The sequence below is a fragment of the Phyllopteryx taeniolatus genome, chromosome 13 (genome assembly GCF_024500385.1).
Source record: "Phyllopteryx taeniolatus isolate TA_2022b chromosome 13, UOR_Ptae_1.2, whole genome shotgun sequence".
Taxonomy (NCBI): domain Eukaryota; kingdom Metazoa; phylum Chordata; class Actinopteri; order Syngnathiformes; family Syngnathidae; genus Phyllopteryx; species Phyllopteryx taeniolatus.
Window position 1 is genome coordinate 10,685,654 of NC_084514.1, and position 24,229 is coordinate 10,709,882.

The window sequence follows — 24,229 nt, forward strand, 5'->3', positions numbered from 1 at the left end:
TTTGGTTGTGTGTTGCGTCTGTGTAAATGCGTGCGTGTGTGAATGCGAACAAGTTGCTATTCCCCCCCCCCCCCCCCCCCCCCACCCACTCCCCGAATCCATTCCAAATTAGCAGTGGAGGTTTGTCGTTTCGCCGGTGAGTAAGTCATCTTTCAGTGCCAAGCGGCGAGAAGAAAAACAACACTTCCAAATCAACGCGACTTCAATGAACTCGAAAATAACAAGTTTGCTACCTACGCACATCCGTTGAATAGAAGCCACGACGACGCAGTTGAAAGCATTTTTGCTTTTAAATTTGTTGGGGTGTTCTCGTTGCTGCAGTCGAGGGTCTCTCTAGCAGCTGTTGTTGTTTTTTTTTTTTTTTTTTTTGGGGGGGGGGGCTGTCAGTTGTAAAGAGACCCGTGTGCCTTATTGCATATGAGCAAATTCGCTCCTGTTGGCTAATGAAGTTGTATCCGCCGTATAAGAGCCGGCAATTAAAACGTATTTGTAAGGGGATAAGCCATAAGCTAGTCAAGTCAACATGCTAAAGACGCTGACCAAGAAGCTAAGAAGACATTCGCTCAATGAGATGCACCCTTTCCAACTCAAGGTAAGTTTGCACAAGTTCTACTTATTGTACAGTCCTGCAAGGAGCTGCTAAGTGTGTTGTGCACTGAGTGCTATTCGTCATATTTAATCATTACATTACTACTGTGTAGTATGGACGTGACTTGTCATGGTCAATGGGGTTTTCTGCCAGATGTTTACGAGAGCAAACCACGTCCGTTCCACTTTGCAGCGCAAACACACCAGTAAACGTGCAGTGTCACTGACCTATTATGCACTTTAGGTTTTTTTGTTTTAGAAGGTATATCAATTGATGCATCTAGAAGCGTGTGAATGACAATGATGTGGCCACAATTATTGGTTAGAGGTTTAGTGGTTATGAAATCATCCTTTGTTTTAAAGGATAATAACAAAAAAAAAGGTTGTATGTGACAAGTAGTCACAACTTTAGAGGTGTTTGTGGGTGAATGAAAAAGACAACTAAACAGTCAAATCTTATTGTCGTGAGCTATACTTGTTCCAACAGCTACAGTCTTCACCCTTCAATTTTCTGCAACAAACCCACCAAACAAAACTGCTCCTCAGTTGTTACAGACTGCATAATACCTCTTTTTGTGTGTAGAAGGGTGCCTTGTATCCCCTTATGGGTCACTAACTTGCCCTATTCACTTCACTATTGTGTGTGGACCAACTATACAGTCGCATGGCAGCCATTTTGTGCCAAAGGGCTCCTGTTCAAAGGCCTGGCTGAGGATCCAGAGCAAAGTGTGCCATCTCTATTGTCGTGTCGTGTTTGTTTGTTGCTCCATTCAGATGTAAGCATGATTCCTGACCATTCGTGTGGCTGCACTCCCATCAACGTCTCTGCAGTGTTGCAGCTTTCATACCCCCCACGCCCCCAGAGTGATTTATCATCATTTTGCAAATAACACGTTGTAATAAAGTAGGTATTTTCTATTACACTACCAATTTGTCGACCCTAATGGCTATCAGAGGGGAGGGTGATGAAAGTAACCAATTCTCACAGAAAGTAATACATTCTCACCCAAAAACAAGTTGGCCAGTGAGTTTTGGTTGTGTTAGTAATTCATTGACTTAAGCTGCTAAGCTTATTTTTGTTAAAACATTATACTAACATCGACAATTGTTAATGTAATTTGTTGTTAAACTAACATCACTAACTTCAAGTTTTGGGGGCAATGGGTAATCTGTTACATGCTACATGGAGACCCATGCTCATGTTGTGGTTTATATCGACAAATAACCCACTGCAGTTGGATTGGCTTTTGCAAAACAAAAACATCGATATTACTGTTAGATATTTTTTTCACAATTCCCATTTGTAAAAAAGTTATGTTAGTGTTTTTCTACTTAGTGAGTGTTCACACGAGACAACTTAAAATGGTGTCACTTGAGTGTTTTTTAGCCCGAAAATGTATTCATTCGCATATCACATATCTGCTGATGTGGGTTTTTTTGACAAGCAGTTAATTTCAAGTTCAATGTTTACATTTTATTTTAGAGCCCTTAATCACAAAAGTCTCAAAGGGCTTCACATTAACTAATACCAAAATTTCAGTAACAGCAACAACAGCATCACTACAACAAAGAATTCAACAAATGATCCACATATAACACATATGTACTAAAATAAGCCAACAAAACATCATACAACATGAATATTAAATTCAGCAGCACAAGCCTACAGTTCACAGAGATAAAGCTCATTTCATTCGATGACATTCCCTGGTCTAAGCTCTCCACCTGGGCAAGGAAAAAACTAATTGAGACAAAACGAAGAAATGTTGAGAAGGGAGCACAGATGGAGGGATCCCCCTTCCAGGATGATGACCGGGCTGCAGTGGATGCCAGCATTGTGGGCAACATTGATCACATGCAGTTATACACCTAATTCATTTATGCACAGTTTAAACAGCATGAGTTCAGTGCAAGTGAGTCCTTTAGATAATATGAAGTACTCCTGGGGAAGTGCTCCTTGGAGTTAGTTGTCATGGGCATAGTGTCGCCAACTATTAGCTAGGCATGCATATTAAAATGTTGTGTCAGGGAAAGGGGGAAAGGGTAGTTTGTCTCGTCATTGTTGTGTAGATTGTTCATAAGGTTTTGAAGTACTATAGATTGAGCAGGGAAAAAAATTGTGCCATGGATTTGACTTTTTGTCCATTCTGTTGGTCAAGCCCCGAAAATAGTATATTATCCAAAATGCAAGTGGCTGATTTTGACCAACCTCTCAATGTCTCTCGAACTTTACAACCCTAGTTCAAAACATTTTTTTTCCCCGTTTTGGTTAGTAGTCTGTAATTCTAAGGATAGAAAGCCCACACATACAAATTCATAGACAAACAAAGAAACAAGTTCCTTTTTTAAATGAATTCATAAACATACATGATATATGGTTACAAATAAGTACCTTCAGTGTTGTTTATTTTCAGGTTTATAGGAGGGGAAAGCAGAAACTCGCATTCCGTGTCCAGATTTACATTTGGTCATTCAAATCATAGCCCTTAAAGTTGATTTGCAGGATAACAACATGGCTGTTGTAAATGTGTATGTGTGTTAAGTCATACTGCGCTAAAGATTTGATGCGGAACTGTGTAACCAGTTTCTGTCTTCCTTATTGTCTCTTATTTAAAAATCATATCAAAGCAGAACTCCGAATTTGATTACGGTTGAAGATCTAATGCAAGTTGTCCAATGTTACATGAGTTATATTTGACTTTAAAGTCAACTATAGGGGTCAAGGATTGACCGTTTCAGGGACTCGAGATCGCTGAGGCCGTGTTACTGAACTATTCCCAGGAGCTTAGACTAATCATGACTAATTGTACTACACCATGGGTAAGAAGCGCAAGAGGCTGTGGGAAAGACAATCACCCATCTTTAACCCTGTGTTAGTGCACTTTCATGAGAGGGGAGTGTGACAGTTCCTTTCAGTGTGGCAAAGCAAAGCGTGTGTGTGTGTGTGTGTGTGTGTGTGTGTGTGTGTGTGTGTGTGTGTGTGTGCGCACGGTGTGACATTGTCATTGATCCAGCTTAGCAAACTACTCAGTGATGCAGGGGGCTGACAAATATTTCATTCAACTGTTCTTGACACTAAGTTTTCTGTCCAAGTATGTATGAACAAAATCCCGTTTTTATGCTTGATTATAAACTCTTATTTGTGTGTATGGCTAGGTTCGGAAATACGTTGACCATAATGGAAACTTTATACTGTATAAAGTATTACATCTTTGGATTTAAATAAAAACAAATACAGTGCAAAATATATCTCCTGGTCACTTTTTAAACATAGTAAGTAGCACATATTCCAAAAAATTACGTTTTTTAAACATTCTGAAATTTGCAAAATATACATAAATAAACGAGGTGTCATACCCCGCTTTCTCGTGTACACTGTGTATTTGTGTACGTAGTTTCAAACCTATGCAAATATTTGTACATGTGCACAGTGTTTGCTTTACACAGCCAGATTGTACATATATTTTTCAAATTATTTTTTTATTTTATTTTTGACGGTTTGTGTTACTAAAATGAAACACTTGAGGGTCAGAGAAAGTACCCATCCGCTTTATTTTAAAAGCAGAAAAAAAACGCCGTAGACTTTTTTCCGTCATAGTGCTTTATTTTTATTTTTTGGTAAATAGTTTATAGCTGAAACTATAAGTATTGCATGTAATTTAAAGTTGAAACAGCCTTTTCTGTTGTGATCTGCCAAATAAGCTTCTCATAGTTATTATTGTTAGGGATGTCCCGATCCAACTCTATCACTTCCGATCCGACACCGATATTCCACCCTTGAGTTTTGGCTAATACTGATATACTTATGTTGTAGTATGGCATGATATAAAAGGCTTGATCAAGTGATATTACTAAAACAGAGAACAATAATCAGCAACAGTAGGTATGAGAAAAACTGACCCATCTATTATTAACCAATGGGTTACATAAAGTAACTGCTCTGCACATCTTGACCTCTGAGGGGCAGTGTGGTGCACGGAATAAAATACACACTTGCAGAAACAAAGAAAGTAGAAGTCACGATCGAAAATTGTTATTATACGTACTTTTTCACAGAGTTTTAATAATATATGCATGAGAGTATTTTTATATTGCCTGTTTGTATGCATTTATACAGCGTTTGTGTACCAATATTCATTGAGATATAAGTGCCGTGAGTGCAATGCTTTCATTCGCTCGTCAATTTTGTTTTCCCATTCATTGTGTGTTAGCCTTTAGGTAGCGATTTTTGTGAACAAATTGAATACACTACAAAGACAAGATATTTAATGTTCAATCTGATAAACTTTGTTTTTAGCAAATAATCATTAACTTAGAATTTTATGGCTGCAACACGTTCCAAAAAAGCTGGGACTGGGTCATGTTTACCACTGTGTTACATCACCTTTTTTTTTTTTTTTTTTTAAAACATTCAATAAACGTTTGGGAACTGAGGACACTAATTGTTGAAGCTTTGTTGGTGGAATTCTTTCCCATTCTTGCTTGATGTACAGCTTCAGCTGTTCAACAGTCCGGGGTCTCCGTTGTCGTATTTTACGCTTCATAATACGCCACACATTTTCAATGGGAGACAGGTCTGGACTGCAGGCAGGCCAGTCTAGTATCCGCACTCTTTTACTACAAAGCCACACTGTTGTAACACGTGCAGAATGTGGTTTGGCATTGTCTTGCTGAAATAAGCAGGGGCATCCATGAAAAATATGTTGCTTGGATGGCAGCATATGTTTATCCAAAAGCTGTATGTATCTTTCAGCATTAATGGTGCCTTCACAGATGTGTAAGTTATCCATGCCATTGGCATAACACAGCCCCATGCCATCACAGATGCTGGCTTTTGAACTTTACGTCCATAGTAGTCCGGATGGTTCTTTTCTTCTTTGGCCCGGAGGACACGATGTCCACAATTTCCAAAAATTATTTCAAATGTGGAATCGTTGGACCACAGAACACTTTTCCACTTTGCATCAGTCCATCTTTGATGAGCTCGGGCCCAGAGAAGCCGGCGGCGTTTCTGGGTGTTGTTGATAAATTGCTTTTGCTTTGCATAGTAGAGTTTCAAGTTGCACTTACTGATGTCGCACCGAACTGTATTTACTGACATTGGTTTTCTGAAGTGTTCCTGAGACTATGTGGTGATATCCTTTACGCATCGATGTTGGTTTTTGATGCAGTGCCGCATGAGGGATCGAAGGTCACGGGACATTCAATGTTGGTTTTCGGCCTTGACACTTACATGCAGTGATTCCTCCAGATTCTCTGAACCTTTTGATGATACTATGACCGTAGATGATGAAATCCCTAAATTCCTTGCAATTGTACGTTGAGGAACACTCTCCTTAAACTGTTCGACTATTTACTCACACACTTGTTCACAAAGAGGTGAACCTCGCCTCATCTTTGCTTGTGAATGACTGAGCAGTTCAGGGAAGCTCCTTTTATACCCAATCATGGGACCCAACTGTTCCCAATTCTGTCTTTTTTGCCACCTGTCCAAGCTTTTTTGGAATGTGTTGCAGCCATAAAATTCTAAGTTAATGATTATTTGCTAAAAACAAAGTTTATCAGTTTGAACATTATCTTGTCTTTGTAGTGTTTTCAATTAAATATAGGTCGAACATGATTTGCAAATCATTGTATTCTGTTTTTATTTATGTTTAACACAACATCCCAACTTCATTGGAATTGTGGTTATATAATTCAGTACATAGTTGAGTTCATAAAGACAACTATATATGAAACTCCAGCATTTTTCAATAGGTCAGCTGATAATTAAACTGTTATGCATGATGTAATAAAGTGTTACACACAAAACAGCTTTAGCCTGCCTGTAAGGTTCAGAGTCTGCCAGTTGTGAAGAATGAGGAATTAAATGTCAACTAATTAAACATATCTTCATGCATTTCGACGTACAACTTGAATACACAAATGTTTATTAATTAACTGTGATGTTGAGTAATGTTTCACAACCTGTTGTTGAAGACCCTATAGATTGTGAAATTATATTGGAGAGTTCACACTGAATAGGGCTGAGAGGGTCCATTCTCCCTTTTCCTCTTTTATTAAGCAATTCAGAAAGAAAAGGAGGCGTGTGTGTTTCTGCCTGTTAGTCTGGAAGGGTGTGTTGTGTATGCTGCCTTGCATGTGAGGTTAGTGTGTAAGCACACACACACACACACACACACAAGCAAGCGCAGATGGCAGCTGCTAAGCGAGGTCTCAAAGTGGTAATTACTGATTGTGAGGCGCATTACTTACCCTGCAGACTGCATCGCTCACAGTTATCTGCATTGTTGCTACTGCTGTAGACGTCCTTGTCTGCTGGGACAGGCTGTGGATGAAGATTGTAGCCCTGTCTAAACTCACAAAAGACAACCATTTGGTTCAGCTGAAGCTTACTTTGTATGTTTTGGGCCAGTCTAACTGTATTACGATGAACAATCCAAAGACACAAGTCAAACCAAAATTATTGATGCTTGGCTACCAAGCTTTTCAGCCCGCATAGAAGTACTTAAATTTGAGTACTCGCTTATACCAAGTTGCGATACTACTTACAGTTGTTGAAAATATTTTTCATTTTAATAAAATATTGTTTAAAAACACACTACACATTATTCTTCAAAAACATAATACACATTTTCTTGAACAGGTTTCACTCAAATATCATTACTGACATTTTAACATCTGCATGTTTTTCTAACAGGCTCGCCACCCAGACATTTTACTTACTGTAATTTCTCATGTGTAATGTGCACCCATGTATAATCCCCAAAGTTCAAAATTCTGGAAAACCCTTCTACCTATGCTGAATGCATTTTTACAATGCATGATTTTGCTTCAGCCCAGATGATCAAAACATGAAGTATTATCTGTATTTTGTTAGTTTTTTCAAAGAATTATTCTGAAGTTAAGCACTTTATTTGAACACATAACACTCTTTTTATTTACTTGCTCTTATTTTGAAATTCTCAGCCCTACCTTTATTTGGTAAATGAGAAAACACACAGTTGTGCTCATATGTTCATATGTCAGGCAGAATTTGTAAGCTGGGTACAGTTCGTTAAAGAAAACATGAAGGGCCAGGCGAAACACATTTTATTTTAATGGGATTCCAATTAAACTGTTAAGCATTTCAGAAAAGCATTATCATCAAACAAAACATAACCATAAATAAATTAATGATGGTTGTTGTTCAGTCATCAGTCGTATTACTTGATTTTATTTTATTTTTTAAAAACAATATTTCACAAATTCTTCCAGGGTATGTAAAATTATGAGCACAACTGTACATATTATGCAGTCATGCGTACCCCTGTCATATCGGAAAGTGTAGGCTACATCTTTTTCATAACCTCTAGATGGCGGTGGTATATTAGAATGAAAGTGCACACCTTTCTCATAACCTCTAGGTGGCAGTGGCATATTGGAATGAAAATGTACACCTTTCTCATAACCTCTAGAGGGCGGCATACATTTATAAATGTTTTTTTTTTTCATTTTCCCCTATACCAATGTATAATGCGCACCATTGACTTTTGACATTTTTTTTCATGTGGTGGGAAAAGATTACAAACAGTCGATAAGAGACGAAGTAAAAGCAAGAGACAGACACAAATCCCATTTTCTTTAAAGTTAGGACATTGTTTAAAATGTACTTAAAAACAAAATACAATGATTTGCAACTCCTTTTTAAACCTATATTCAATTCAATACCCTACAAAGACAAGCTATTTAATGTTCAAACTGATGAAGGTTAGTTTTTTGGAAAATACTCTCTCATTTTTAATTTGATGCGTGTAATGTTCCGAAAAAAGCCGAGACGGTGGCAACAAAAGACTTGGAAAGTTGAGGAATGTACAAAAAACACCTGTTTGGAACATTGCACAGGTGAATAGGTTAATCTAAAACAGGTGAGTGTCATGATTTTGTATAAAAGGAGCATCCCTGAAAGGCTCAGTTGTTAACGAGCAAGGATGGGGCGAGCTTTACCACTTTGTGAACAACTGTGTGAGTAAATAATCCAACAGTTTAAGAACGTTTCTCAACGTACAATTGCAAGGAGTTTTGGGATTTCATCATGTGCGGGCCATAATATCATCTAAAGATTCAGAGAGTCTGGAGAAATCACTGCACTGAAGCGATAAGGCCGAAAACCAACATTGAATACTTGTGACCTTCGATCCCTCAGGCGGTACTTGATTAAAAACCTGCATCATTGTGTTTAGGATATTACCATGGGGGCTCAGGAGCACTTAAGAAAACCATTGTCAGGTAACACAGTTCGTCGCTACATCTACAAATGTAAGTTAAAATGCTACCATGGAATGCAAAAGCCATATATTAACAACACCCACAACCCAGAAACGCCACTGGTTTCTCTGGCCTGAGCTCATGGACTTAGATGGACTGACGCAAAGTGGACAAGTGTGCGGTGCTCAGACGACTCAAAATTTTAAAATGTTTTTGGAAATCATGGACTTCGTGTTCTCCGTACCAAAGAGGAAAAGGCTCATCCGGATTGTTCAAAAGCCAGCATCTGTAATGGTGTGGGGTTGTATTGGTGCCCATGGTACAGGTAACTTGCAGGTCTGTGAAGGGACAATTAATGCTTTAAATTACATACCGGTTGTGGAGCAACGTATGCTGCCATCCAAGCAATGTATTTTTCAGACACGTCCCTGCTTATTTCAGGAAAAAAATGTCAAGCCACATTCTGCACGTGTTACAACAGCATGACTTTGTAGTAAAAGATTGCAAAAAGTACTAGACAGGCCTGCTAGCAGTCCAGACCTGTCTCCCATTGAAAATGTGTGGTGCATGATGAAGCACAAAATATGACCCCGGACTGTTGAGTAAGTTGTACATCAAACAAGAATAGAAAAGAATTCACCTACAAAATTTTAACAATTAGTGTCTTAATTCCCAAATACCTGAGTGTTGTTAAAAGGAAAGGAGATGTAACACAGTGGTAAACATGCCCGTTTCCCAACGTTTTTGAAATCTGTTGCAGGCATCAAATTCAAAATGAGTGAATATTTGCAAAACACGTTGATCAGTTTGAACATTAAATATCTTGTCTTTGTATTTTATTGAATTGAATATAGGTTGAAAAGGATTTGCAAATCATTGTATTCGGTATACATATATATATTTTAAGTTTTACACAATGTCCCAACTTAATTGGAACTGGGGTTTGTACAAGTAGGAATGGTGATGCCATGTTACTTCTGTGTGTTAACTACAAAAAGAAATCACTTCTCTATATGTGATGTGCCACACTGTGTTTCGGGAGCATGAGCTGTGTGTCGCGGAGCTGGTGACGGGCATCCTTACTTTAATTTTGTACAAGATTTTGCGATTGCCTGATGAACTACTGTATATGTGAAGAGAAAATAAGACATTCTGGGGAGTTGAATTCTGACAATATCAATGCAATCTTTTCTGCTACACACTTAGATACTCTTTTAATCCCTCAGTTTTCTTACCATGGGAGTGGTGAGGGTGGTGAGAGTGATGACTCTGAGGGCGAAAACCAGGAGCTTGCACAAATTGATAGAGGTATGTGCCTTAGCCAACCAGATATATATTTTTTGTTTTGTTTTTGATGTCATGTGCTATATTGTTGTGAATGATCTCAGAATTTTCCTCAAATCTACAGTGTGAAAGTGTTTGCCCCCTTTCTGATTTTTGTTTTGTTTGCTTTTTGCATGTTTTTAACATTTACATGTTTCCTATAATCAAACAAATTTAAATATATGTCAAAGACAACACAAGTAAACAAAAAAAATGCAGTTTTAAATGGTTTTTATTATAAAGGGACAAAAAAAATCCAAACCTACATGTGTCCCTGTGTGGAAAAAGCGATTGCCCCCGTGTTAAAAGATCAGAGGTTTATCATACCTGAGTTTGATTTCGCTAGCCACACCCAGGCCTGACACTGCCACACCATCTTAAATAGGACCTGCCTGACAAAGTGAAGTCAAAAGCTAGACATCATGCCGAGATCGAAAGAAATTCAGGAACAAATGAGAGAAAGTAATTGAGATCTATCAGTATTGAAAATGTTATAAAGCCATTTCTAAAGCTTTGGGACTCCAGTGAACCACAGTGAGAACCATTATCCACAAATGGCGTAAACATACAACAGTGGTGAATCTTCCCAGGAGTGTCCGGCCGACCGAAATTACCCCAAGAGCGCAGCGGCTACTCATCCAAGAGGTCACAAAAGACCCCACAACAACATCCAAAGAACTGCAGGCCTCACTATGAGAAAGAGTCAGGGAAAAAATGGCCTGCATGGCAGAGTTCCAAGATGAAAACCACTGCTGAGCAAAAGAACATCAAGGCTCGTCTCAATTTTGCCTTTTTGGAAAATACTCTGTTTGTCTCTGAAAAGATGAACTTTTTGGAAGGTGTTGTCCCGTTAAATCTGGCGTAAAAGTAACTGTGCATTTCAGAAAAAGAACATCATACCAACAGTGGTCTGACGCAACAAAAGTTGAGCTTTTTGTAAGGTGTGTGTGCGTGTCCCATTACATCTGGCGTAAAATAAACACTGCAGTTCAGAAAAAGAACATCATACCAACAGTCAAATATGGTGTTGGTAGTGTGATGGTCTGGGGCTGTTATGCTGCTTCAGGACCTGGAAGACTTGCTATGATAAATTGAATTCATGAACATGAATTCTGCTGTCTACCAAAAAAGCCTGAAGGAGAATGTCCGGCCATCTGTTCGTGACCTCAAGCTGAAACGAACTTGGGTTCTGCTGCAGGACAATGATCCAAAACACACCAGCAAGGCCATCTCTGAATGGCAGACAAAAAACAAAATGAAGACTTTGGAGTGGCCTAGTCAAAGGTCTGACCTGAATCATATTGAGATTCTGTGGCATGACCTTAAAAAGGTGCTTCCTGCTCGAAAACCCTCCAATGTGGCTGAATTACAACAATTCTGCAAAGACGAGTGGGCCAAAATTCCTCCACAGTACTGTAAGAGACTTATTATTAGTTCTTGCAAATGCTTGATTGCAGTTTTTGCTGGGAAGGATGGCCCAACCAGTTATTCGGTTTAGGGGGCAATCACTTTTTCACACAGGGCCATGTAGGTTTGGATTTTCTTTCTCCCTTAATAATAAAAAAACATTTAAAAGCTGCATTTTGCGTTTACTTGTGTTATCTTCGACTAATATTTTTTTTTTTTTGATGATGGGAAACATTGAAGTGTGACAATGGAAGGGAGCAAACACTTTTTCACACAACCGTATATAGACAACAATGTACAGTGTATATATAGCAAATCAAATAGCTCTCCTTTTAATTTTTCTTTATCATTTTTTTCAAACATCTCCTAATTTTTCTACAGAGAGACGGAGAAATTGTGCCCTCACCCCCTTGGCTACAAGCCAGCAGCACAACCAGGGAGCCCTCTCCCCAGCTCGTCTACGACGTCTCCGCCTGCTTCTTGACGCTAATCTGGATCGCCACTCTTCAGAGGAAGAGCTGGAGCGAATCAGCTACGGTGACAACAGGAAGTGGATGTCTGCACTTCCCCAGCGTCACGGTGATCACCACAGCAGTGCGTCCAGCGATGAGGAAGTGCGTGACTTATGTGGCTGCGGTTCGCCCGCTGCCACCACCAGGCCTGTGGTCGAGCCCGATGCTTGTCTGGCTGCCTCCTCCAGTCCTGTGCTCTTCAGCTCCAGCCCACCGTGCAGCATCAAGCCACCCCCAATGCGCTTTCAGCTCCAAGTGGTCCAACCAGTCACTCGACCTATTATCTTGACCCATTTTGACCAATCAGCACCTTATAGAAAGTACCGGCACAACTACAGTGGCGAGTTGGGGAGGCCCAGTCTTGATTTAGAGAAAATGCAACAGGTTCGTAATCGACTTTATTTTTCTTGTATGTCAACCAGTGACAATTATATCAGCCTGTGTTTTAACGGTCAGGCTGTGTCAAATAAAATAAAGCATTATTTTCTTCATTCATATGACTGTGTTACTGCTGAGAGGAAAACATTCATTGATTGGTTGACAAAGAATTGTCTGCCTTGTTCCATTACTTGATTACAGTTCCTGTCAGCACTGAACTAAACTTTACAGCCTGGAGGAAATTTGGTATTGAGGCAATGCTTTGATAGCCTTGTCATTGCTTAACTTATGGCAGATAATGCCCAATATTTCAGAAATGACTACTGTTTGGCCTGGGGAAAAGCAATAGAACACCTGTCCCGAACAAGACGACCAATCTGCTGTTGAATTTTGAACCCAATGAGTGCCAGTAACACTAATAAGTTCTATTAAAAACATGCAGAAGAATAAGAATTGTTGAAAATGACACACACATGCATTTATGTGAATGTTGGATAACATCAGTAAAGCCATCCAAATGTTTTTTTAAGGTGACTAGAGCTACCAGCGTAAAATGTATTGGGTCCTTGTCATGTACAGTCCTGCAATGTTTGTGTGTACAGTTTGGTAAAAGTAAACATACAAATTTCGCTTGACTCCACCCAAGAACCCTCGAAACACACATGGCAACACAAATGTGCTCACTCGCACAAGAAAACAAAGTCCTCCCTTTCTGTAGCCGGACGCTCACCACCACGGTGGTCCGGCTGGAGAGGGATGAAGGAGAGGCAGGCAGGGACGGCAGATGTCCGTCCTTGTTTCTCACAAAGGCTGGCAAGCTAGGGAAACGATGGAGGGGTGGAGGCAGAAGGAGAGGATTAAATACCCAACAAAAAACAGCATCTACTAATGAGTCATGGAGAAGCCCGTCTCCTAATCATGACAATCTAGTCAAAATGTTTGGCCCGCATCATAGATGGGTATGTGTGTTTGCAAAGAGAGGACTGCACATTTTCAGGGACCATATGTCCATGAGGTTTTTAGATTGAAAGAGCAGATGAGACGGTGCTGTGAGGCGAGGGGTGTAAAGGGAGAAAAAAGTGTGTGTCCTGCTGTGTTATGCGTCTATCATCCTGGCTGTCTCTTTGTGTCTCCATGTGTCCATCCTCATGTCTATGAGTTTGTTGTTTGGCTTTGTGTCTGTTTGTGCGAGTGTGTGTGCACACTCAGTCAAGTGGAATGGGAGGTGCTGCAGGGAATACAATAGGGGGCCTACGGAGGTAGCTCACAGACAGAGCCCCTGTCTCCCATTAACCCTTTAGCTGGACAACTTCCAGCAACTCTTATTACCATCAACATTGAAGTTATTTGAAAACCAGCCATTTGATATGGGGTTTATGATTCAGTGGCAAAAGTTATTTGATGATCAGAACCATGGGAATTGCTCGTGAAGTAATAAGTTTAGTTGTTGGAAAGGTAGTGCATAGCATTTGATTTTGTGATTGAATTGTATAAATTATAGACTCCAGTTGGTTTCATTCTGTCAGAGCTCATACATTTTTTTTATGGTCAACCTAATATTTTACTACATCAGTGCTGTCAAAGGCCGCTAAATGATGAGTTTTATGTGACGGCTGTGGTCCAGTGGGACCTGCATGTCCAATTAATTATGTGTCTTAATTGATTTTGATGATTCCTGTGTGCTAATCCCCATCCAAATGTACTGCAGCTGTGGCATTTTTATTCACCTGCTTTTTATGAAAGCATGTTAGTTTATTTTGGGTTTGGTTGTTGTAGTAGAAATGGTAAACATTTATATTTCAAGCAAGGTATGGTATACGTTTAACCTTTTAAATAAAAAAATTATGAAATTCATACAGATGTAAATGTTGCTCTATTTTGATTGACAGTGTCAGATCTCAGCCACATGACAGCTTGTGTCTTGTGTTTCCATTCTTTCCTGAGCTCCCTTCCCCCTTAAAAGCTACCTCCTGGACTGGAGACAATTTCATGATTGTGTGGTCCCTCCTCCCCTGCTGTTTTTTGAGAATAGTGGAGTTGTGTGGATTTGGAGGGGAGTGGGAGACAGGATATTGCATAAGCTTCATTGAGTGTTTAGTTTAGTGAGTCAGCTGGATTTGCCTCACTTCCTTGATCCTATTGAATCCGTGTTAATTGACCGCCAGTGTCACGACAGATGTTCCTCCTGTAATATAAATGTTTTCACTTCAGTAAATGCCTTTCAAATTCCCTTTTTGGTAAGAGTGACAAAAGCATCTTGGAGTAACCAATTTTGGTTTAATTTTCAAGTATATATGTTTCTAATTGATATACGTACAATGTGTTGCATCATAGAATGAAACGTACCTCATGCTCTTATACATTCGTAATTGAGTTTCTTACTCCTCACAGAAAATGCTGCTGAAAAAGAACTGTGGAGGGAAAACTCGAACCATAAAGATTCGGGTGAGTTTAACACTTAATACTCTTGTAACAGTTGCCATGATAGCTGTGAACAATTAAAGGTATGTGCAATATGCTATGGCTGTTCGGAAGATAAGATCTTAATTCATGTTATTCATTTTAAACCATGCATATTTAAAATTACATTCCTTTTATGATTAACCATATGGGGCAGTCTATATTAGGGTGTCCGTTACAGCAGTGATAAGGTTTCTAGTTTGCATACCCCCCATGAACAGTCCAGCCTGTCTTGTCGCTAACACCTTGATGTCAATCCAACTACATACTGGGACAGCATCTGGCAGCAGTGTTTGTTCGCATGCCCTGCTAACAGCATCCGTGCCTGTGATATCTGCAGATCTGATAGCACTGATAGATTCCTTATGAAAACAAACCCGTCATACCTAATACCTTTAAAAACCTACATAAACAACACAATCACAAGCTTGAATACCAACTGTCATATGAGCTATCATTAAAAAAATAATAATAAATTAAGGAACCCAGGCAATGCAACAACCCAAAAGACCCAACTTAGACCGAGAGGGGTAATGTGGGATGGTATACATAAATACATTTTAAAATACAAATAAATAAAAGGGAATAGGCACTATCACATGAAAGACTGTCTGTAAATTGAGTATAAAATAACACCAATCATAAGTCTGTCCTGCCATCATATGTGAAAATGTGGCCTTTTCATATTTGTTGTGGTCGTTTGATATCTTGTTCATATGCATCCACCTACCTAGGATTCACATTTACTCTGTAAAATGGCTTTATAGACAGAGGCCGTTTACTAATCTTTCTCTTCTTCCAAACATAATATCTACTATTCATCATTCACCTTCTGTAAGTTCTATAACTGTTGAGTTTTAGATAGTAGTGAATAAGGGAAGCATGCTGGAGAAGGAGTCGACTGGTACTTGGCACAGAGCGGGCTATTCCAGAAGGATGCACAGTGTGGTGAGAGGAGTGACATCATCATCACCTTGTGTGGGATTGTGTCAATGGAACCTCATCATACACTTATGTACAGTCGCGCATGCACCAACTGTAACAGCATCTTCATTTCCCTGTACAGAAGAGAGATGTTTTCACAATCTACATAAAAATCAATCTTGAGGGTGAACAGGAGAATGGTGATGCAGATGAGGAGGAAGAAGAGGACGGTTTTGCAGTTCCCCCGTGTGTGATTACAAGGGATGAAGTCATTTTCCATTTATAGTCCGGCCGGCTGCTATCTGTGTTAGCTGCACCATTACACAAAGCTATTGCTCATTATTCTCGTCTGTTTTCATTGGTGTTGTTGTCGCTGTCGGTGACGTCTGTGGGCACACACTCACAGATTTTCTTGAGGAGAGAACACAGACATTTGGCTGGATGAGCCATTCGGAGGTGTGTGTGAATTCTTTTTACCATTTGTGCTATCACAGTTCTCTTCCTCTATTACTTCCTTTAGCAGTTTCCTGGCCCGCATCCAGAGGAGACATTGGATCTGGATGAGGCCCCCTCAGCTTCAGTCATTCAAGCATGGGAGCTGTTTCGTGTTTGGGGAGGTTGAACATGTCAGTGTGTATTTTAAAGCACGTGTGGGGAGGGTGGAGGCCTGTCACATTAAAAACAGAGGAAAACTACAGTGACTGCTGCTGAGGCCTCCTTGTCCCTGTGGACCTGAAGAGGGAAGTGGAAGTGAAGAGGAGATTAGGTGATTAGAGCTTCTCAGGCTGCAGCAGTCAAGAGCAGTGGCGTCTGGTTTCAGGCACCAGAGAGAAATGGTGTGTTGGATGAAGTTTGATGTGGGAAAGTTTGTATGGTGGTTGGGAGGAAAAATTCTGAGCAGATTTGTTTCTAAATTCATCAAGTGATACTTCTGTGACTCGGTGGAACAATGGAAGAGTGTTCAGCTTATTCGCTTGACAGTTCTGAGGGTTGGGTTCAAATTTGGTTTTCCTGTGTGGAGTTTGCATCTTTCCCCTATGCTTGCGTGTGTTTTGTTAAGTAGTCTCTGTTCCTCCAACATGCCAAAAACACGCATGTGTATGTTGAAAAGACTAAATCTGGGGTGTCAAAATCTTTTTTGTCAGAGTTGCGGGCCACAATGTCGGTTTCCCACAGAAGGACGTATGACCGTGAAACCATGTAAATGTTTCATCACCTGATCATACAGCGCCGTGAAAACGTATAGGCCCCCTTTTTTTTGCATAGTTTCTGCACGTTAAGATCATCAAACAAATGTAAATATCAGACAAATATAACCCAAGTGAACTTAAAATGTTGTTTTCAATGGTGATTTCATTTATTAAGGAAAAACAGCTATTTAGAATTACCTGGCCCTGTGTGAAAAAGTAATTACCCCCTGAACCTAATAACTGTTTGGGACGTCCTCAGCAGCAACAACTGAAATCAAGCATTTTATATAACTGGCAATGAGTCTTTCACATTTCTGTGGAGATATTTTGGCCCACTCTTCCTTGCAGAATTGTTTGAATTCAGCAAAAATGGTTAACATGCACAGCTTTTTTATGGTCATGCCACTGCATTTCAATCGGATTCAAGTCTGGACTTTAACTAGGCCACTCCAAAACATTTTTTTATTTAATTTTTTGCCTTTTTTTTTTAAAAGCCATTCAGAAGTTGACTTGCTGGTGTGTTTTGGATCGTTATCCTGCTACAGAACCCAGTGTGCTTCATTCAGCCTGAGATCACAAACTGATTTCTGAAAATTCTCCTTCAGGATTTTCTGTTAAAGAGCATAATTCGTGGTTCCATCAATCACAACGAGTTGTCCAGGTCCTGAAATAGGAAGCAGCCCAAGAGTTAAACTCTACTCTCACTGAGGAGCTCCCGGTTGCTGCGACCCCCACTCCTGTGTCGTGCCCAGAGTGGAGGGGCCACGATCGGCAAAGGAGGAAGCAGAAACTGGGCAAGTGCGGCGGTATCCGAGCTAGGCTAGCGGCTAAATCACACAAGACGGCTATTCCCTCTATCGTGTTAGCCAATGTACGCTCTCTGGACAACATGCTAGATTACATTCGACTGCTCCGCTCTACCCATAAGACTGTGGGAGATTGCTGTGTTTTTGTGTTTGTGGAAACATGGCTTAACAGCAGCGTTCCAGACAGCGCCATTCAGCTCGACCGGCTAGAATTGCTACTGAGCGGTCAGAACTCTTGCAGGAGGTAAGACTCGCGGCGGCAGATGTGTGTTTACATCAATGACGCCTGGTGCCGGGACTTTTGTCAGTAAACACTGCTCACCGCTACTGGAGTTTATGGCTCTGAAGTGCCGGCCGTTTTATTTACCGAGGGAATTCACTGCCATACTGCTTGTGGCAGTCTATATTCCTCAAAACCCCAGCAATAAAAGGAGTGAGGCGCAAAATGAGCTATACCATCATATCAGTGAACAGCTTGCAGCCCACCCAGATGCTTTCCTCATCCTAGCTGGGGAATTGAACAATGCGGACCCCAAGGCTGTATTTCCTAAACTCTACTCAAACATTGAACATTGGGAAATAACACACTGGAATCCCCCTGAGAGGGGGCCTGCAAGGCCCTTCCCCTCCCCCACCTCTGCGCCTCAGACCATCTCACTGTTATGCTAATGCAAGCTTACAGACCACTGGTTAAAGTCTCCCAACGAGTTAGGAAACAGGTCCTTGTGTGGCCAGAAGGGTCCCTTTTCTGTTTTGCCACCACAGACTGCACCATGTTCAAACAGGCTGCCACCTACAACGCCATCACAGACCTTCAGGAGTACACAGACTATTACTGCCTGCATCAGCAAGTCAGGCATGCAAACACCAAAGGCATGAAAAAGGTCACAAAAAAACGCAGAGAATGTTTTTTATTTTATCATAAATTAAGCAATCTGGAAGACTCTGAAGAGCACATCCATCCATTTTGTGTACCGCTTATGCTCACTAGGGTCACGGACATGCTGGAGCCTATCCCAGCTAACTTCGGGCGAGTGGCGGGTTACACCCTAAACTGGTCGCCAGCCAATCGCAGGGCACATATATACAAACAACCGGAATCAAAATGAGGAACCGGAATCGGGACCGGAATCGCTCAAATTCAAACGATGCTCAACCCTATCGACAAAGCGTCTTCATTCAGTCGGCAACAGTCAGGGCTTCCAAAATTAGTAGTAACAGTTACTAGTGCTTAAAATGCAAACTTCACGAGCGGATGGATAAGTAGCCATGTGCCTCTTTTGAAACTGGTACCTGATTGGCCGACTGTTGTATTCACCCCACCCCCAACACTGAGTACTCTATAGTTCATGAAAATAAGAAGACTCTGCTCATGGAATTACGTGCACGTTTGGCCGCTGCCAATGTCATGCTGACCTCAAATTGATCCTGCGAGCTGGACGAAAATTGCTGTGCAGACGGGAAATGGCCCACGGGCCGCGAGCTTGACATGTCTGCTCTAAATTGTCCTTGGGTGTGAATGCTAGTTTGTCTGTATGTGCCCTGCAATTGGCTGACAACCAATCCAGGGTCTACCCCACCTCTTACCCAAAGTCGGCTAGGATAGGCTGCTATTCACCCGCAACCCTAATGAGAATGAGCAGTGAAGAAAATGTATGGATGTACTTCTTGACCTCAATGCTGCCATCTAGCCTCAATATTAGAGCATAGTTTTTACATTTCTTTATTGTTATGTAATTTAATCGGAATCAACTTTAATAGTCACGTGTAAGAATAAGAATTTGTTGTGGGTTGTTGGTGTCGCTCCTGAACTATAGCCCAATACCACAGGGTTTTGGGTTGCAGGTCAATTTTTAATGATACATTGGTTGTCAGGCATGTATTTTTTTAAACTGATACCTTACTAAAATGATGCACCCTTTTAGGAGTTCAGAAAATTCTGAGAGAGATTACGCCCCCCCCCCTCCCACACACACACACCCACACACCGCCATTGGTAATTTCCCCAATAGTTAGAAATATAGTCAGTCATTCCTTGTCCTGCACCAAATGTTCTATTTTATCATTCACCAGTGTACGGTATATACAGTACATTAAGAGGCAACCTTAGTTACAAAGAGGTGGGAGATGAGTGACTGACTTGAACGTTTGAGATTACAGAATCCAATTTTATGAACTCTAGAGCACTAGTCCTAAATTGGATGAACCTTTTCTGGACAACAATGTCTAACTCGGTCAATAAGTGGTCATAAGATGACTTGGGCTTTTTGGATAGATATAACTCGCATGCCCCACAATTTACAGTACCGTATGGAGAAAACTAGCATCTTTCAAAAAGACTATGCATTGTTCCTGACCTTGTTTGTGGAGTGAATGTCTTGAAGTGTATGTTTAAGTGGTATTGTGAGTTGTTGCCATATTGTCACTGTTTGTTAGTGTTTCATCCCTGAAGACGATGGCTAAAATCATAGATAACTCTTTCTTGCACTGATCTCAACGTTACCTTGGAATATCGGAGAGTAGTGCCACTGTGTGTCATTTGCATGGATGTATGTGTGTCAAATCTCTGGAGGTGTTTGTAAAGGTAAACATTTAGACATCCCCTCTTTCATGTTGAATGAGTCACATTGGAGTTCATCTTTTTCGAGGTCTTAATCTTTGTCAGTCCACCTTCTTACACAACCTCCCCCCTCTGCTGTTTCTGGAGAAAGTGCTGCTTTACTGCCAAATTCAACAAAGTCATTTCCTGTGGGGAGGAAAAGGACCAGGGCTAATTTTAGACCGAGGGTTCACAGAGCCACCAAGAACAGGTTCCTGCACAGTCTATTAGTCTGAAAATGGAAAATAATTTGTCACTGAACCTGCTGTGTGAATTAAAATCTAGCCAGTGAGGTCACTCGTCCATTATCTTTGGAGTCGGTTCCTATTTCCTTCACCAATGGAGGTTGTTGCCTGCATTTGTAAGCTTCCATTTTTTGGCTTGAGATGGCTCTACTTAATATTGCTTCTTTTCCATGGGTGAAACCAGGTACATATATAGGCCAAGTAAATTGGCATGTAAAATTCAGTATTACTCAGGGAAAAATTGATGTACTATTGATCAATGCCCAAATCCATTTTTGAACATGTACATAGCTGAAAAAGTTGTGTGTACAAGACTAAAAGTGAAACAACACAAAACAATACTGCAGAAACGTTTATATTAACTACAGACAGACTACTTGGTTAAATAATGGATTCCATGTTGCAGAGCTTTACAGAATGTTTGCTCATTTAGTCAAGCATTGACACTGGGATGTTTTTGAGATGCAGCATAAAATCCAACACGTAATTGTCACAATGTAATATAGGCGAATTGTCACAGCACTCTCATGCAAACACATTTCTCTTTCTCTTTCCTCAGACTTTGACCGGCAGTCGTCCTCCACCCAGGTACACGTACGATCCCTCCATTTTTGCCTTCCGGTCTTTAAGCACAGTGCCCGTATCCGAGGATCCTCCCTGCTCATGAAGAAATTGACCCACTGGTAGATGAAGCCTATCCATCCTTCTCTAAAAGAAAAAATGACTGTTGTGAAACAGACATTTGTTTGCTGGCCCAACTATTGCACACTCAGGTATTCCTACCCTGTAACAATGTCACTTTGATTTTTACTTTACAAGTCAGATCAGCTTTTGGAGAATACAACAGCCTAAATGTAACATTTCTAAGGATATTTCAGGTTTTTGTATGTATAGTTGACCCTTGAATATAGCCTGGGATTGAAAGAGAGGAAGGCGGTGAGCACATGGGGTGTGAAGTGACAAGTATGACCTGAATTTAGCTTTGGATTGGATCACTTTCAAGGGAAATAATGCATGTAAGACAATCAAATGGTTCCAAGGTTTCTTCCTTCAGTGTGATATATTGACATCTTATAAGGTTATTGGTAACTTCCTCTTCTAAACATGGTGAAGTGGGTCAGCCGATATCCAAATGTTTAGATGCTTTATGTCATATTTGCCTACCTGGAAAACAACTTCTTTGGATGTGTTATTTCTTTGAATATGCAGGTCATGATGAGCTGTAACAACATGTATGATTGTAGTTAAATCTAGCTGACCTTTGATGTACGTTTTTCAATGAATATGTCATTGTTAGTCTGAGTCAAAGTACTTGTATCCTCTTTCCTTGCATGGATTCCACCGTTTTCCACAGGTACCTGGTGAGACTAAGGAGTAATGAATAGTTTGCTGCACATTTGGCAAGTGTAATTGGTGCTGTTTTGCATAGCCAACTTGTAGTGTGCCATTTTATTTTTCCATATTGTACCTCATTACTTTTTAGGTAGAAGAGGACCACTGCTATATGTCTCTCTAATGCCTTGAAATAACATTCCTGGTGTGTTAAATGGAACTGAAGTAGTGCTGAGCTCATGACTTGAGCTGATCCATCGATTAAAAACCAACGTCACCACTGTAACTAAGATTTTGCCGAAATGAATGTAACATTGTGACAAGTTTGTTGTCCCTTGTTGCAGAAAAGGAATCAATAAATGTTCTGTGGCCTCTTGTTTAAGGGTTGTTCTTATTTGTTGCAATATGGACTTTGGGAAAATACTAAATAAATTGAGAGATACCTGGATATTTTAAAATGAATAGTGTACTCGGCCAGTAATTTTGTTTGGGAGAGTTTTTGGAAAGAGTGACTATGCGACCTGTACTGCCCCACAATTCATTGCAAGTTGAAGCTTATGAAAACGTATGACAAAGAAAATCTAATATGTAGCTCAACAAAATTAAATATAATTGAGCTACATGGACGTTGGAGTACATTGAAACAACAGTCTACACATATTTGGAGTATTGCCTGTATTTAAGCAATTTTCTACATTCATAGTAGTTCATCGATCCATTTTCCATTAGGGTCACAGATGAGGTAGAGCCTATCCCAGCTGACAGCAGGACTGGGCGCCAACCATTTGCAGGGCACATATAGACAACCAACCATTCACATCTATGGACAGTTGTCTTCAGTGAACCTATCATGTTTTTGGAATGTGGGAGGAAACAGGTCCCATGGAGCATGAAAACTACACACACCAAAGTAAACAAAGAAAAAAAGTAGACTGAAATGTACTTTCAAGTAAAAATGATATTTTTTAATGGCCAATTATATACAATAACTGTTGGGCACAACAGCAAAACATTTCTTGGCACACAAAAAGTTTCCCTTTTTTATAAACTTGCATAGTGATTGGACTAAGAGCTAAATTATGATAGCCCTGAAGACTAACGTTACATCTAGCATGTTGTTTGTTGTTTCTTTAAACCAAGAGTGAAGCTAGCGTTTACCATACCTTATGTTGCAAACTGACCAACAAAAAAATACACCTTACCCGTTTTTTTCCCCACCCAGATTACACAGAAACATTCATAACGCCAGAATCTACTTGGTTTTAGGCTGGCAGAAAGCGACGTATTTGCCATGAAACATTCTTGGAGCTAACATCACACAATTCTCTTCAATAAGGCTTGTGTCTCAGAATCTGTTGCGTCATTTTTCATGCTACCTGGTTCACGTTCTTCCATGCCACTGCTGTCCTTTTTCTCCCACCCTCAATCATATCAGTCAATATCTCAACCCCGGTTGACGTCACTTCTATTTACAACTTGTTTTTTTAATATCTATATTGTGTCATTATCTATGGGGATTTTAAAAAAAGCAACAAGCCTATTTTGACAAAGAAAGATGTACTGACATCTGTTTTCAAAAGTAGGGAGTAAAAGTAAAAAATTGTCAGTACTGTACAATGAACTGAAAAATTAACTTCAGTACAGTGACTAAGTACTTGTACGCAGCTCTCAGTATTTGCAATTTAGGTCAAGTGAGTTGGGAAGGGACTAAAATTATACCCTTTTCAACCAATACTAACGTCAACGGACCACTGGTGTCAAATCATTTAGCACACATAAACATTAGTCCACATACACTTATTTATACGCTACATAAAAAGACTCCACTGCCATATCCCTATCTGAGGACAGCTTTGTGTATTCTATAAATAAGGAGAATTATGCTTTGACCCAACTGACCTTATGTAAGTGCCCCTAATAACCTCTAACGAGGTTGCTTAAGCACGCCAAGTGGCCCTGTGACCACTGCACTGAGTGACTGTGTGTGTCAGGCTGTAGTTTAATAGGTGGTTTGTCACTGTTGGTGTGTATGAAAAGATGGGGTCAAACACGACTTGTCCTGCATGTTTGAAGCCAGGATAAACGTTTTCCACCAATGATTTGCAACTCACAGCAACATCTTGACAGACAAGACCACAAACTTCTTTGGGCCATATCATACGTGTGTGCGAGAATTTGCATGTATAAGGAAAATGTGAAGTGCATGAAATGAACTTGC

The 24,229-nt window shown here is 40.2% G+C and overlaps 1 protein-coding gene across 1 annotated transcript; it reads left to right on the forward strand.

Moving 5' to 3' along the window:
• On the forward strand, nucleotides 1-22,388 carry si:dkey-16j16.4 (uncharacterized). The gene is made up of 5 exons (XM_061794057.1): nucleotides 1-592; nucleotides 10,062-10,143; nucleotides 11,947-12,461; nucleotides 14,847-14,900; nucleotides 21,239-22,388. Exons 1-5 carry the CDS (start codon nucleotides 524-526, stop codon nucleotides 21,344-21,346), a joined length of 828 nt encoding a protein of 275 aa, XP_061650041.1. The 5' UTR covers nucleotides 1-523; the 3' UTR covers nucleotides 21,347-22,388.
• Nucleotides 22,389-24,229: the final 1,841 nt, after the last annotated feature.